Consider the following 15363-nt stretch of genomic DNA (forward strand, 5'->3'; position numbering starts at 1 on the left):
CTTTGGTCTTTTCTGCTGCCAGATCCCCCTCCGTCCACTTCTGAGCAGATGGGATGAGTATAATTCAGCGGACATTTGCATCATACTGGATGCCACATTGCAGCACCATACTTGGGGCGTTTCCGCCAAGAAAATACTTTGACTCTTTGTTGACTTAGCATTGAGTTCTTATCACCCCCTCTAGATTTCCATGCACGGGTTCAGTCTTTGTGTTTGTTCATCGGGGTTTTTCGATGGGAGAGACTGTCCCGTAACCAACAACAACCACACCATATGGTCAGCCCTCCCAACAGCTGTCAATGTGAGCAAGACAATAAAACACAGTCGAATCTTACTCACAGTAAGAAATAACAGAATCGACCCTACAGCCATGCTAGCAGCTCTGTGAGCCTGTGTTTTCACAAAGTGCTGTTTCAAGATTAGCATTAACATGTATGCAGAGAGCAGCCTCCAATGTAGACCACAGTCACCCTCTTGTTAGGGTTAATCCAAGCAACTGTTTTAGAGATATTTTAGTTCAAAGCAAAGAGTGGTAAACATGCAAACTGACCCTTTGACCCCTGACACTTTCATCCCTAAAGAAGCAAACCATTGCTACAACCGTATTCCTACTTGGTTGGCATGACACGCATGTCCTCTGGAAACTGTTTAGCAGGGGCATAACGTGGAGCATCTGCTAAATCCTTCCTCCTCACTCATTATGCCCGTCTACTGACTTCTTAAGGCGCTGAAGATTTAATAGATACATTTAGTAACATTACATCTAAAATTTTCTCTGACATGTGTTTTCTTCAGCTCAGAGGTGAAATGTGCTAATTGACTATTTCATTACATTCATGACTTATTCCTGAGCGAGCTGTTTGAGATTTTGTCGCAAAAAAAATTATTTTGCAAGCTCATAAATTATATTTTAATGAGAAATTCTTAGCACACACAAACAACATTTTTTTTTGTCTGGGATCAATAAATTGTTTGCCCACCCGCTCACACTGTGGAGCGTGCCAAAATCGACCAATTGTTGAAGGCTAAACTTTTGTTTGGCTGTTTGGTGTCCAGTAATATTGCTTGGAGAAATTTTCCTGTGAAAATGTGCCTTCTCTGATTGCTTGCTTTTGTTGAACAAAAAAATAAGACATAAGACCTCATTTGTCCCTGTCGCCATTGGCCTTTTAAATACCTGCACATGAGTGTATTTAGTATTTATAGTTTATGCTGTTTAGGTTGTATATATGTGTACTGGTTGTGTGATTGCTCTGCTGGCGGTACAACAAATTGCCCCTCGAGTACAACACAGATACCTTGAACCTTGAAAAATGTGATGTGATTTTACATAAACATGTGCTTGCAAAACCTAGCTTTCTATAATAAAATCACTGGCTCAAAAATAAGGCACAAATATCACACCATAATTACCTCTGCCATGTAGCTTCATATATCACGTGAATGATAATGAATAGTATATAAAATAGGAGCTGCAAACATACAGATAAACACATCTATACAAAGATCCACACTGTGTAATTCTTTATCAAAATACACAACACAATCCTACAGGTGTGTTTGTTTGATTTATATCTCACAAGCTTTAAGGCTTTTCTCCCATTATTTTCACTTTATATATAAAGACCTCAATGCCATACGAATGATTGCTTGAGGATTTTTTTTACAGATCTCAGGTGTTTTCCTACCACTGCCGCATGTTGGCAATCAACTGAAAGCAACTCCATTCTCAATCCATCTCACAGCATAGAGACGTAGATATCACCAAGGTAGAAAAATGAATTCAATCATTTCTGCCCAACAACTCAAACAACCACTGGATTGTTCTGTGAGCGATTGGGTCAGTGCACAGATCTACATAACAATCAGACAGATTGTTAAGTTTTAGGGGCTGCGGAGCAGCGGGGTGGGGTGGGGGTGGGGGTGGGGGTGGGGGGGGGGGGCGCTCGAGCCCAACCTGACCACAAGGTCCCCGGCTCATAAATCAAACGCCGGCCTTCTCTCTCCACGGCGTGCTGGGCCACAAATCAAATGCATCTTTCTAAGTTACGCTGTGTAGAACTATTGACTGCAATGATTCAATACCAGCTATGAAAAAGTGCAGAGGAAAGGAGAGAGAGAGGAGAGGAGTCTGTTCTGCTTTTCTCCATCCTCGTTTTCTTTCTCTCTTCTCCACCTCTTCTCAAGTACCCCCCTCCAACCCCTTCTTTTTCATTATCTCTGTGTCAGACTCGTCGTGTTTCTTCCACATTGTGTTTGTCTCGCCATCTCCCCTCCTCCATCTCTTTCTCTCCTCAGCCCTATATGTCCAATCCTTGCTCTCTTCATTGCACCGGTGTTATCGCCTCCCCTGTTTGCCTCCCCATGCATCTTTCCCTCCCTGCAGCTCCCTGTATCTGTTTCCCCAGCCCTCTGTCATCAGCCCGCGCCTCCCTTACCTCGTTCTCCCTCTGTCCTGCTCTCTCAACCCTTTATCCTTCCCTATCTCTCCCCATCCCTCTTTTACCACAATTATCTCTATATTAGTATCCTCGCATCTCCCCCCCCTAAGTGTCATTACGTCTCTCCCTCACTTTCTCACTGTTATTATCCCTGTGTCATATTGTCTCTGTCCTGGTGTGATTATTTCTTTCTCTCTCTCAGTGTTCCCTCTCTTATCCTGCTGGAGTGTTAGGTTGTTTTTATTCCACCCACTCACCGCCTATATTTATCACAGAAAGAACAAATACCGCAACCTCTCTCTGTCTGTCTTTCTCTGTATCGCCGTTCCTCGCGCTCTGTCAGCCCACTGTCAAACAGTTTAAGTAAATGGGACTGCAGTTAGATTGAAGCGTTTAGGCCATTTAGCTGCTGCTCAGCAGGGATAAGAGCAGGTCTTCGGAAATTTTATGAACGTCCGTCTAGTTAACTGTCCTAAAAAGGTCTGAGTTTTCCTGTGAAAGCAATTACTTTCAACACTAAATTACTCAATTTTCAACTTTTTGCCCCTATCACGACTCTGAATAGATGGTCAGCGCAACTTGTTTCACTCTGTTTTTTTAATGTGAATAAAAGTCGGCAAAAACTGTCGAGCTTTTTAACCAGTTAAGAGAAACTGTTACCCTTAAGTGAAGACTGGTACTCAGTGAAAAGTTTACTTGTGCCGAGGTGAAAACTTTTATTAAACAATGATGTAAAGTCTTCCGTGCCTTTTATCATACAGGAATAGATTAAAGAGCCTGTTTGTCAAATACAAGATTATTAAACTAGTCAGATGTAAATTATTGTAAATAAGATGTAAATTAGATGCAAATTAAAATGAGTCTAAACTGTCAATTCAATCTACAGTGAAGGTGACGGGCTAAACTGGTGGTAAGGACAGGGCATTCACAGTCACAGGTCACCATGACAACCACAGGAATGGAGGAGAAACATGTATCATACGCCCTGTGACACACACACACACACACACACACACACACACACACACACACACACACACACACACACACACACACACACACACACACACACACACACACACGAAGAGATACACAGAGAGAATCAAGGCCATTTCCAAAGTAAATCCCAAGCATTGTCAGCAAGGAGAAGGGGATGCTGTCTGGAGATAGCGGAGATAGATGGGATTGATGGTGTGTTTGTGTGTTTGTGTGTACGAGTGTGTCCGTGTGTCCGTGTAAGGAAGAGAGACACGATAAAAGACAGAAGCCGACCAAAATAAGGATAAAGTGCGAGGCAGGAAGGGAACTGCTCACTAGTGTTCGTACTCATATTTACATGTGCGTATGTCTGTGTGTGTGTGTGTGTGTGTGTGTGTGTGTGTATCATAACACGTTCTCTTCATTTTTCATCATTCTGGCTTTGAAAAACACAACAGCTTGACTTTCTGAGGGGAGCCACCACTCTGCCTCTGTAATCAATCATTCTTCAACCTCCAACTCAACAGCTTCACGTGCTGAACAGAATGAAAGGAGAGGATTCAAACCGAAACAAATTGCTGAAACCAAATATTTAACAAACTTAAGGAAAAAAAGAATAAATTGAGAGTACATCGTTGGCCTGTGAAGTTGCACATAACACACCTCTCAAAATGTTTCACAAATCATGAGTGATGTATTCTTCAGTGCGGATAATACCGTCTCTGCAAACACACTTGCTCACGGGCACGGGCTGGAATTCTGTCATTCCATTATTTGTATTTGCCTCAACAGTCTCAGTGGAGCAGCCCAAGCCTGTTTGTTTGGGGGTTTGGGAGCTGCTGTCAGTCCTGTGATGCCAAAGCACTTAGAGCAGTTTTATGAAGCGATGGCAAATGCAGTGCACAACGCTGCCTCAACAACAGCTCATTACGAAATGTGTCGGCACAGTCACGGAATGTAAGAGGTTGCATATTGGCCACTTTAGGGTCAAAGGTTTAGAATGACATAAACCTAAGACAGTGACACGAGTGACACATGTGGGGCTTGTTTACTGTGAAGTACTGTCAGCTCCCAGGCCCTGTTATGACTAGTTTGGATAAGAACCATCCCACAATGCAGAAACAAACCTCAAGTCTTGGAAGTTCCCATTCACTATTAGCTTTTGCCCATTTAAACGTTTTGTGTAGAGATGCAAACAGCGACAGTTACGCAACATTTTGAAATAAGATAACAACACTACTACTTCCATTTTTGAGTTCTCACATGGGCTTTAATCCTTTATGTTTTGTCTTGGAAGAGCTCGAGTGCCTCATTATTACCTTCACCAATGTTATGGTTTGTTTTTCTCAAAATGTATTGAAACTTGGTGAAGGGTGGGTCCAAGCGAGAACCTTTTACTCAGGAGACGATTCAATAACGGGGGGATTTTTTTCCCCCCTTCCTTTGACATTGCTAGATAGATAGGTATATGCTGTCCACCAACCTTCAAGTGTTGTGTTCTCTTTTTCCTGATTGCCATCCTAACCAGCTTTAACACAAGACCTTCGTCCAATTGTTCTGATCGAAACCTTGACCACGTTGCTTTTAAAGGACTTTTGATAACTATGACAGCCTGAGGTCATCACTGAGAGTGCACTGTTTTTGCAGTTCCCTGTTCCAATCAATAGTTTTATGTCACCTGGGGGCAACAGAAAGTTGATAAAAAAACTTTTCACGATTTAACAACTTAAGTGAAAGTGTCTATTTCTGAATTATGCAGACGGAAACACCGATTTATTTAAAGCCAAGCTTCCGTCCACCTGGGGAATATAAAACCTCTCTTTTAGCTCAGCCTTTTCTCTCCACCAACTTGTGTGGGAAATATCAGGCTGTTAAATCCACTACACTTGCCAGCTAGTCACTAACCCTGTCTGCCTGTCACTTGGTGCAATGGGTTTTAAAGCATTTTGCTGGAAACAGCTGCCTGCTGCAGCCAGACAGGACATAATGAGAGCCCTGACAGTGAATTAACATGCTGCTGGCCTCAAAACCAAAACACTAAGCTTCCTAGAATTAAGAGGAAGCACACTGTCAGGCCGTAATTGTTAATAGATACTTCCTCACTGCGAGTGACCCCGGTCGCATCACACACAGTCATTACATTTATTATTGCTATGAAAATATTGAGATCATGGCTGCTTTTAGCTACAGTCGTGGCTGTGGAGGTGTTTCACATCAACACATTGGTGACTGTCACGGAAGTGAAGTTGTGTGTTCCTTTTCGAGTTTGGGTTTCCTGAGGTTTAAAGCGTCAAACTCCCTGGGCCTGAGTTTTCCTAGACACGGTGAAGCCCTGCTCCGGAGTCAGTGAAGGGGAAACAGGAAGATATACACAGGACCATCTAACTAGAAAAGATGTGACACTGAAAATCACTGAAGCCCCTCTAGCTCGCAGTGTTGTGTCTGAAAATAGAGGCAGTCTACTCAATATTTTAGCACATTAAGCTAAAAAAAAAAAAAGGAAAGAGAGAAATCCTCTGAATTTTTTTTGGAGGGGGGGATTCTTGAAAAGTCAACCTGTAAATGCAATAGGGAAGAAAACAGAGTCAGCACACACACACGCAACCACTCTCACTCAGGGATATTCTGCGGTCAAGGCTAGGTGGGAATTTCATATCCCTTAACTCAGCAATTTGCTGAACATGTGTCAGCAAAGCAAAGTGGGTGCTGAGCGCAAGCAGTGGTAATTAGTCTTCTAAATGTTCGTGAGCGTGTTTTGCTGTTTGTGTGTATCTATATGTGGAAAACTGTGCAATTATGCTGAGAATGCTCTAATTTGGTCTCTTCAGCTTGTGGTCAGCCCCCCCACCCACATACTTCTCTTTCTAAACTATAAATTCCTCCCTTCCTCAATAAGGATATTTCTCCTTGACAGTGGAAATCAATTGCTTGTTACATCTGACAATAACGTTGTTTTTTACTGCAAACGAAAAACAAATTAAAGTGCTCCTGTAGCCGAATGGCTCCGATGGCAGCAGTTACTTGGTTTTAGTTTTTCTAAATTAATACATCACCAATTTGCTTCTCTCGTTTTTCTCTATGATCTATCACAGCTTCATTCCTAAAAGACACATTCATGGTTTTTCTTTGAGACTTTGACGTGTGAAGTTGAGATGTTATGTATCAATGTTTATTACCTGGCAACAACAGGAAGAAATCCCCCCCGAGCCATGTCATATGACAAAGTTAAGTGTGATATCCTGGATGTACAAGTTACAAGTAATCATGCAATTATAAACTAGAAGTGATTTTTTATGGTTGAATACCCCCCAAAAAGCACAAAAACGGACACACACATACAAACACCCCCATACAACACTCACACACCCATTGAGGGACTGGATTATGACCTAGCAGGTAGTTGTCTTTGGAGTGTACGACACGTTTCTGTGCGTGTGTAAGAGAGAGTGTTCTCGGCGATATAAGGTTAATAAATCAAACGCCATCGCCATCTGAGAAACAATTACTGCTGGCTTTCATCTTTGCCACAAACACACAACGCAATCACACACTGTGCACAACGTGCCTTGCATAGACCAGTAGATGTAGGAGTAAACTGTATAAAGTGTTTCTCGAGGAGCGAGTAGCACAAGATGAAAGATGGAGGAGAGAAGTGAAGAGAGTTTATGTGGAGTGAGTGTGGAGTTTGTAAATGAGGGATGAGGAGGGGAGGAGACTTGAGGCACAGCCCTGTGCCACAGTGGAGGATCCTTAAAGCCTGATTGCGTTTCATTTTCTTTTTCTCTTGGCTTCACTTTTTCCCACGTCATATTCCACTGTTGCCTTTGATGCAGCTGAGCAAACTGTGAAGACTGAAAGTCGCATGCTGTTTTTGATCCATAAAAACCTTTTCATCATTATTTCTTCATCGCTTCTTTCGCCATAATTGAACTTGTGTCAATTAATGCTTACATCCTTGTTTCCAATTTTCTCAGCTTTGTTTTGCATTCGCTTACATTGGCCTTCTTCACCAGCTCTTATTAGGTTTTAGCCTTTTTTGTGCTCTCCTCTGGTTCTTGTTGTTTTTTTTTCTGCCTATTAACTGTCAGTTAGCCATGTACCTTTCCACAGATTTGTTACACATTAGTGCAGCTTTCGGCAGCTTTAACTGCTTAATTACTACTTTACTGTCCTTGTTTTCCGGCTATTCATAAATTCTTCAAAACCCGGTCAGCTCTATTGCCTGTTCCTCTGTGTGTTTGTGCAACTCCTGTGAGGTATGCTCGTACGTGGTTATAAGTATTCAGCAGCGGCCGGCACTCGGATATCGGATGCCAAAAGTACTGCTCAAATAGCACAGATAAAAGCAAAGGTGGTGCAAGAGGCATATAAGCACTTACCCTTTGAAGCTCTCACAGGTTTTTAGCAGAGACATTTTTATGGTACGACCATTTGATTTCTCTTACTTTAAAACAAGTGGTTTTAATTTCATGATAATTACACTTTAACCACAGCATAGATTTTGTAGAAACCTTAAGTTTAACAGTTTGTGTGCTACACGTTATTGTAATTGTATTTAAGAAACGCGTTTTTTTTGCTGTTGGTTGATGTGTGTGAGTTGACGTTAAAGTTATAGGCTCTGTGTGTATTCAGTGTGAAGGGAGGACAGTCTGGGGATTGTGTAAACTCTCTTGTCTGCATGCTTTAATTATTGTGTGTTTTATGGCATGATATTTTAATGAGTGAGCCATGTGAACACATGGTGCACACTGTTAAAACAACACCATACAATATTCTGTGCATGCGTGAATTCGTATGAATGTGTCATGGGAGGTTATTTGTGGTTTGAGATCAGTGCATCGCTGCCCTAACACTGTCGGATTAAAGGGTTAGAGCCGTGAAATCTAAATGTATACAGTACGTACTCATATTCAGGCACTTTGCATTAAAAGCTTTACATGACATGCGCTTCAGTGTCGGGGGAGGCGGTGAGCCATGTGTTGCATTATGGTGGAGATCCTGCAAGTACAGGGGCTTGTTACTCACTTGGCTTGGCACAGAACGTGTATCTAAATCTATCGGCCCAGTGTTTTATTTTAATTACACAATTCATTGCATTATTTCCAAAGGTTTTAAAAATGTATGAATCCCTTTCTGCACAGTGGTATTGAATCTACATTTTCACTCTGTTTCTAGTCCTCAAGTCTGTACAGATTTTGACAAACGTTACGAGGCTACAGGCCGAACATGATAAATCTGTATCTTTGAAGTCCTGGAAATCTGTCATACACAAGGCAGACGTGATTTTACATCTGACTGCTGTTCTATGATGAAATGCAGGATACATATTTGAGTTAGTCGCATACTAATATGATATTGTTTCATCTCTCTCTTCCAGCTGAATCTTGTGGTGGCGTAGTCCAAGGCCTGAATGGCTCCATAGAGTCGCCTGGTTTCCCCCACGGCTATCCCAACTATGCCAACTGTACGTGGCTGATAATAACAGGGGAGAGGAACCGGATCCAGCTATCCTTCGTCACGCTGGCACTGGAGGAAGACTTTGATATTGTAGCAGTTTACGATGGACAACCATCGCCTGGCAACCTGAAAATGAGGTCAGTTATCATTCTTTCATTTACAGTCAGATCGTCTTGCCTGCTCGTCTGCTGCTCTGATCTCTGTCTTCTCTCTCTCTCTCTCTTCAAACCTCTCAGACTTTCACCCTTTTCACTACTCTACTCTCCCCCCACCTATAAACAAAAACTTGACATTTAGACAACAGTTGACATCTGAGCTTTTGAATACTTATTCCATTTAGATGGGAAATGACACAGTCAGCCGAAGAACAGTGTCGGCTTCAACATGAGTAGAGTTTCTGTCAGATTGGATGAATAGTTAAAAAAAAAGGATATATTCATGGTGCATGATAGTTGGACAAATGTTGTTGGATAAAATAAACTGAGATTTAAAGCTGATGCGTTGACATTGTAATGGTTATAACAGAATTTTTCATCCTCTACTTAACTTAACAAAAACAAAAAAGGCTTTTTTTGGTTTTCTTCGCTTAAAGCATTGCCTGTGCTAATAACAGTTTATCAGAGTCATTTTCTTGGAAATACATAAATAAAATATATGACAGTTAAGAAAGAAAACTTCACATCGGCAAAGAAGCAAAGATATAAAAATAACTCATCTAAGATAACACCGTCTAAGGATTCAGGCAATTATAAACCAGTTTTACCAAACAATATTCATGAGCTGTGTACAGTAGTACAGTCCTGGATTTCATGCACAACACACAGTCTTTCTTTCTTTCTTTCTCTCTCTCTCTTTTTCTCCTACTGTGGTTGGTCGACTCAATGACACAGATAAAATGGAAATTTACAGCCGTGGACCTGAACATAAATGATACACATGTCTGTTTGTTTATTTATTCTTTGATTCCAGACACGCAAAGTGTCGCCTGGACTTATCGTATGAGAATGTTCACATGAGAATTATCAACCACTCAGGTTGTATGAATGATGTTGGAGGATGTATTATTCTAATTTAAACTGTACAATATTTATTCTTATCTTCAACAGAAATTAGGTTTAATGTCTTTGCTTATCAAGTGCTGTTCAACACTGAAATTCAGGCTACAGGGACTTTGGCCTGTGAAGAATCACAAGTGCCACAACATATAGAATGAAAAGACTGTGAACATTTTACTGCTTTGTAGAACATAAAGACACATATTAAACAATATCATAACAGGCATTGCTTTCAATATTGCATATAATATAAGTTGTGCATATCAAAATGAGGTCTTTGGAAATCACACATGTTGAATCACAAAAGGACAAACAGTAAATAGAGAGTGCACCCAGGCCTATAGATCCGATTATTGGCATTATACAGAGGAAACAATAATTAAGCAATATTTGATCAAGGAAACATATTAAATAAACATTTAAAAAAATATATTTCAATCTTTACTTTTTTGGAAAATGAATGTCACTGATGAATTGAGAGGCTTCCTACTTGGTGAGTTGGTTCTGTTGTTGCAGAGAGAACATTGTCTACCGAGCTGGCAAACTGGGAACTGAATGCACCAAGTAGGGTTGGAGGATACTGGTGCAGTTACGGATAACAGTGGGTTGTTGTTTCTGTAGAGCAACATGAATCTGTTTTATTTTCTTTTTTCTAGCACACAAAAGAATAGTGTAGATGGCAGACTATACACTGAGAAGGTCTCTGTGGAGGTTTACATGAAGTATATCCCCATTACAATTATTGTTTGCTTCTTTGCAAGACCAAGACTGTAGTAAACATTATCTACTACTAAAGCTAGTAGCTAAAGTGATATAATGGACAAATAATAAGAATGTATGTATATTTTATTTTTTGTATTTAATATATCTTCACTTTGTAAAATTCATACAAATTGCCAATTGCTTCAGAAGGTATTTTTTTGGTGTGATTTACAGATTAGTTTGATGCACGCAATGCTACTCATAAATGTTTTTGTGTAAAGAGAAATCCCCAAACTCATCCCTAAATCACCTTAGTTTATAGTTCAGAGTGGTGCTTCTTAAATCAGGCATAATTTGATCCGGCTTTCAGGAGAGATTTAGTGACGCTGTTGTTTATGATCTCACCTGCTTTATCCTGCCTGTTGCTTTAGAGCCACAGCAAGCCGACGGTACTTAGAGGGTTTTGTTTGGGTTTATGTTAATGATTTGATTCACTGAACTGTGTTGTGATTATCTCACGAGATAGGCCAGCTCATACGACTCCTTCAAAACACAGATTTAATACATCCCTCACCATGTTAATTTCCCAAATATCTTTGAAAAGGTCAAGTCTGGGAAATCAGATTGAATATATTATGTTAACATATGAAAATACAGCTCAAATCCCCGAATAAATTAAAAACCATGACTGATCTTTGGAATATTTGTTTAAATCTTCCTTTTATACTGATCATCTTTCTGTTTGCTTTCATTTGTTTGTCATTTTTCTTATTTTTCCTCTTCTATCTTTAATATTTCAACAAAATTCTATCTCTCTTGTGGTCAGTTTAAGATCAGACATGCAGTTCAACTACATGTCTGCAGTAAACACATGAAGCTTCTCTCACAAACAGACTGGAGTTTCTTGGATTTCTCAGTCGAGCTTTGAATGACTTTCTTGTGTTTGTCCAGTGCACTTGCCTGCATCTGCTCACACATAAGACCTCATTGTATAACACCTTCAGCAGAGGACAGCACGACAGTGGCGACAGTGGCTTGTCAGGCACTGCACCGTGGCTCTCTCCGTGCTGACCCTGTGTGTTCTTTGTATCAAAGCATGTTTCTGCTGAGAAAGTGGAGCCACCAGAGTGTGCTGTCTGCAGGCACTGCACAAAGCCACACCACAGCTGCTCTAGAAATATCCGACAATGTCTAGAACTACAGCAAAGGCGTTCGGCGACAGGAAATTGAAGTGTACCGCTGACTCACCTGTGTTGTTCTCAGAGAGGCCAGATGTCCTGACAAATAAGTGCTGTTATTGGAACACACCAAGTATCCAGCTCTGTGTTCATGTGAGAGACGTTTCAGGGATGCAGGAGTGGACAGGGCTCTTTTTAAGTGGATGTGAGAACTAGTTGCTGATATATTAATGAACTTACAATTCATACATTAATCAAAAACAAAATGTTAATGTACCTGCAATGGAAGGTGATGTAGTGAGATCTGACAGTCGCAGCCTCCTTCCAGGCTCTGTCACTGGCGTTAATTGGCTCTGGAGTTATTTGGCACTCACATTATCCCACAGAGAGCCAGACATACCGGGAGTATTTCAAATTCTGTGTCGCTTACAAGCCCTCACACGTAAAGGATCACTAGGAGAATGGTGCATTAGCTGCTTACAGAGCTCCTGGCCTTAAGTGCAGTGAGCTCTTGCAGTGAACCCATTCCCAATGTCATTTGGATCAAGTGAGTAAGCTTGGAGGTGCGGGCTCATTCTCTCCTCAGCTCAGCTCCTGTGTTGATGTTAGCACTTATCTGAATGGTGTGGACATTACTGAGGACAGGCAGCATAGTGCTGAATTGAGATCACTGGCCAGCATTCTTCTGTGCCCTTGGGGTTTCCCTGGTTTGTGTCACTGCTGGAAAAGTCTCGGCCCAGCTTGCAAAGCTTTCTCCAGCTGCAGCTGAGCGCCAGTAGCTGCTGAATCACACCCACCATCCCGTCTACGCTTATTGGAGTCTAACTTTTGTTTTTCCACAAAACATTTCATCCTGTCCACATAAGAGCCAACTCGGGTTATCCTGCTGCTGTCTGTTCTTGGTCTGAGCTCCACCAGAGCAGTGGTCAGCTTGTTGACCTCAAACTCTCTCCTCCTCTCAGCTTGTGGCTAAAGGAGAGTATAAGACTTGCTGATATGAACCCATCAGACTGCCCACATGGTCAGTGGGATGAAGCCGAGAGGAGCTCACTGCCTTCTCTTTGTTCACAAAGAAGAGCTCTGAAGAGGAAGGATATATCTTTCTTTCGCAGCCAGAACTCCAACTGCCCTCGGACCGTGTGTGTGTGCGCGGAACGCTGCAATCTAATACATAGAAGAAAGGCTGATCCGGCATCTGTGGCCTCTTCTTCCCAGCCCCAGCTGTGCCTCAGCAGTGGTAGCTCCACTCCGTCCCACTCACTCTGATGAATGATGTCAACAGTGTGAAAATATTTATTTCCCTCACTGCAAAGCTTCTCTCATACAAAAATCAGTGTTAGCAGTCAGAGAGGTACAGACGTGGGTTTACAGACAGTTTTGCCAAAATTCTAACTTTGCTTGTTTTTCAAACACACTGCAGATAAGATGGAGCTGTTAGATACTTTTTTACTTTTTAAGATATCATTTGTAACAATACTTCTTTAAAATGCCTACAAATGACTAGACCTGTGATAAATATTTTATTGATTTCTGTACATTATCCAAAGTGTTTCAAACAAAGCTCGAACCCAGAGAAATCCACATGTTTATTTAAGGTGACAGGACATTTATCTTAATTGACTTTATGTGGCGACTTATTCGTTTAACCCGTGGAACCCTGCTTTAAAGGTTCAGTGTGTAAGTTTTAGGTAAAAGGGATCTATTGGCATTCGTGATATAATTTAGATGTGTAATCACCCAAATTTGTACGACTTGTTGTTGTCTTTACCCTAGAATGGGCCCTTTATTCAAACAATATATTTTTACCTCGGGAGCAGGTCCATTCTATGGAGGCCGCCATGTTTTTTACAGTCGTCCAAACTGGATAAACTAAACACCTTTTGAGTTTTTATGACGACTAAAGGCTCTTTTATGTTAGGATGGGGAGGTTGAGGGGAGGGGGATTCAGCTGCAACGTGCAACTCCACCACTAGATGTCACTAAATTCTACACACTGTACCTTTAACTTACTGTGCAAACAACGTTTGAGGAAGGAAAATCACACTGCTAGCCAGTAAGGCAGTCGGCAGTTTTTTTTTGTATTGACCACTTGTAATGGTACACGATTATTCATAGCCATTTGCTCCGTATTTTTGTTGCCAAAGCTCTCCCATTAAAGTGCAAGCGAGTGAGCGAACCCAGCCACCCAAGAAGATTATAGGACAGGAAATGGTGGTGAAAACAACGATCCAATGTTCCCAAGCAGCTTCAAAAGTTAATCAAACTAGGTATTTTGTCATTGTTGTGACGGAGAGACCCCTAGACGTCTAAGTTACATATTGTAAGTTTTTGACCTGCTCCCCCTTTGAATCTGTTGCATTTATCTACAATTCCAGCCCAGCTCTGTTGTACATCACTACAGAGGGTATATAACTTTTCACAGCCATCACTCAAGCCTGCAGGGGATATGGGGATCAGGAGGAGTGTGTGGTTCAAAGCTATTTTATTCAAAAAGATCTATTGTTTGATTTCAGAGGTCAAAAAGCAGTTTTTGGCTGAGATTGCTGTGGTGGGAGTCATTGGCAGTAGATGACATATCTGCACTGGAGAGCCCTTGTCATGCTGTTAGTGGGTGTGTTAGAAGACAGGGCAGATGAAGAGAAGTGGGGCTTCCATGTCATGTAAGACATCACTGTAACTATAGAGGCATGCAGGTTCCAGAATGATGATGAATTTCACTGAGAGCACATGTGGTGCCACAGATGTGAATCTGTCCTGTCAAGAGGAATGACGGCATCAGTTGTTTCAAACAGTCTCAAAATGACAAACACAATGTTAAAGCCATGAACCCCTCTCGTGGACCTAATATATTTAGAAATATACATCAATTTCTCTATGTAGTCCACAGCTGACAAATCAAAGAAAGTATAATGCAGTTATATGAATTGTTAGTTTTCACTTTGAACTGGTGGGATTATAAATAAATACTATAATCAAAACTAAATGCCACTTTTATCACGTCAAGTAAAAGATGAAACACACAGCTGAAAGAATTTTTTAAATGTAAAAGACTTAAGTTGGGAAAAATGTATGAATTTCAACACATCTTAAAAGATGAACAGAGCTTTAACAGCTGCTTTAAGCTTCCCTTCTTTTATTCTTTTTTAAATCCGGGCTGGTGCAGTGTAGCGTTTTACATTGCTGCTTTTAACAGTTGCAATGGTCTCAGAACATATGATACTGTTTTTGAACTGCCTGATTGACAAATTAACATGTAAGGCTAGTGCGCTTGGTAAATAAGAAACCCTCTGTCAAAATGTGACAATTCTCATTGATTTATTGTTTGTACGAATGGGCCTGGATTTGATGGCTTCTTGGTCCCATTTGATTTTAGCTCCAGCTTTGGTCAGTCTTCCTGTACAGTTAGATACATGAAAAAAGGATGTTCTATTTGAAGGTGCTGCTGGATTTCGTTCTACTTTAATTGAGTTTCTCAGAACCAGACAGCGAACTATTACGGAGTCAGGTCATGGGCCACAGCAAAGGCGAGCCATTGACATTCTTATGGCTCGT

At 41.1% G+C, this 15363-nt stretch overlaps 1 protein-coding gene across 1 annotated transcript in view; it reads left to right on the top strand.

Annotated features, from left to right (window-relative positions):
- The first annotated feature begins 8804 nt into the window (after positions 1-8804).
- The window catches only part of LOC132998374 (CUB and sushi domain-containing protein 1-like), a 297197-nt gene continuing 290638 nt past the window's right edge, over positions 8805-15363 (top strand). The window contains exon 1 of the mRNA XM_061067984.1: positions 8805-9013. Coding sequence (XP_060923967.1) covers positions 9009-9013 — 5 coding nt within the window. The 5' untranslated portion in view covers positions 8805-9008. The remainder of the gene's footprint in view (positions 9014-15363) is intronic.

This window comes from Limanda limanda, chromosome 3 (assembly GCF_963576545.1).
Source record: "Limanda limanda chromosome 3, fLimLim1.1, whole genome shotgun sequence".
Classification (NCBI taxonomy): Eukaryota; Metazoa; Chordata; class Actinopteri; order Pleuronectiformes; family Pleuronectidae; genus Limanda; species Limanda limanda.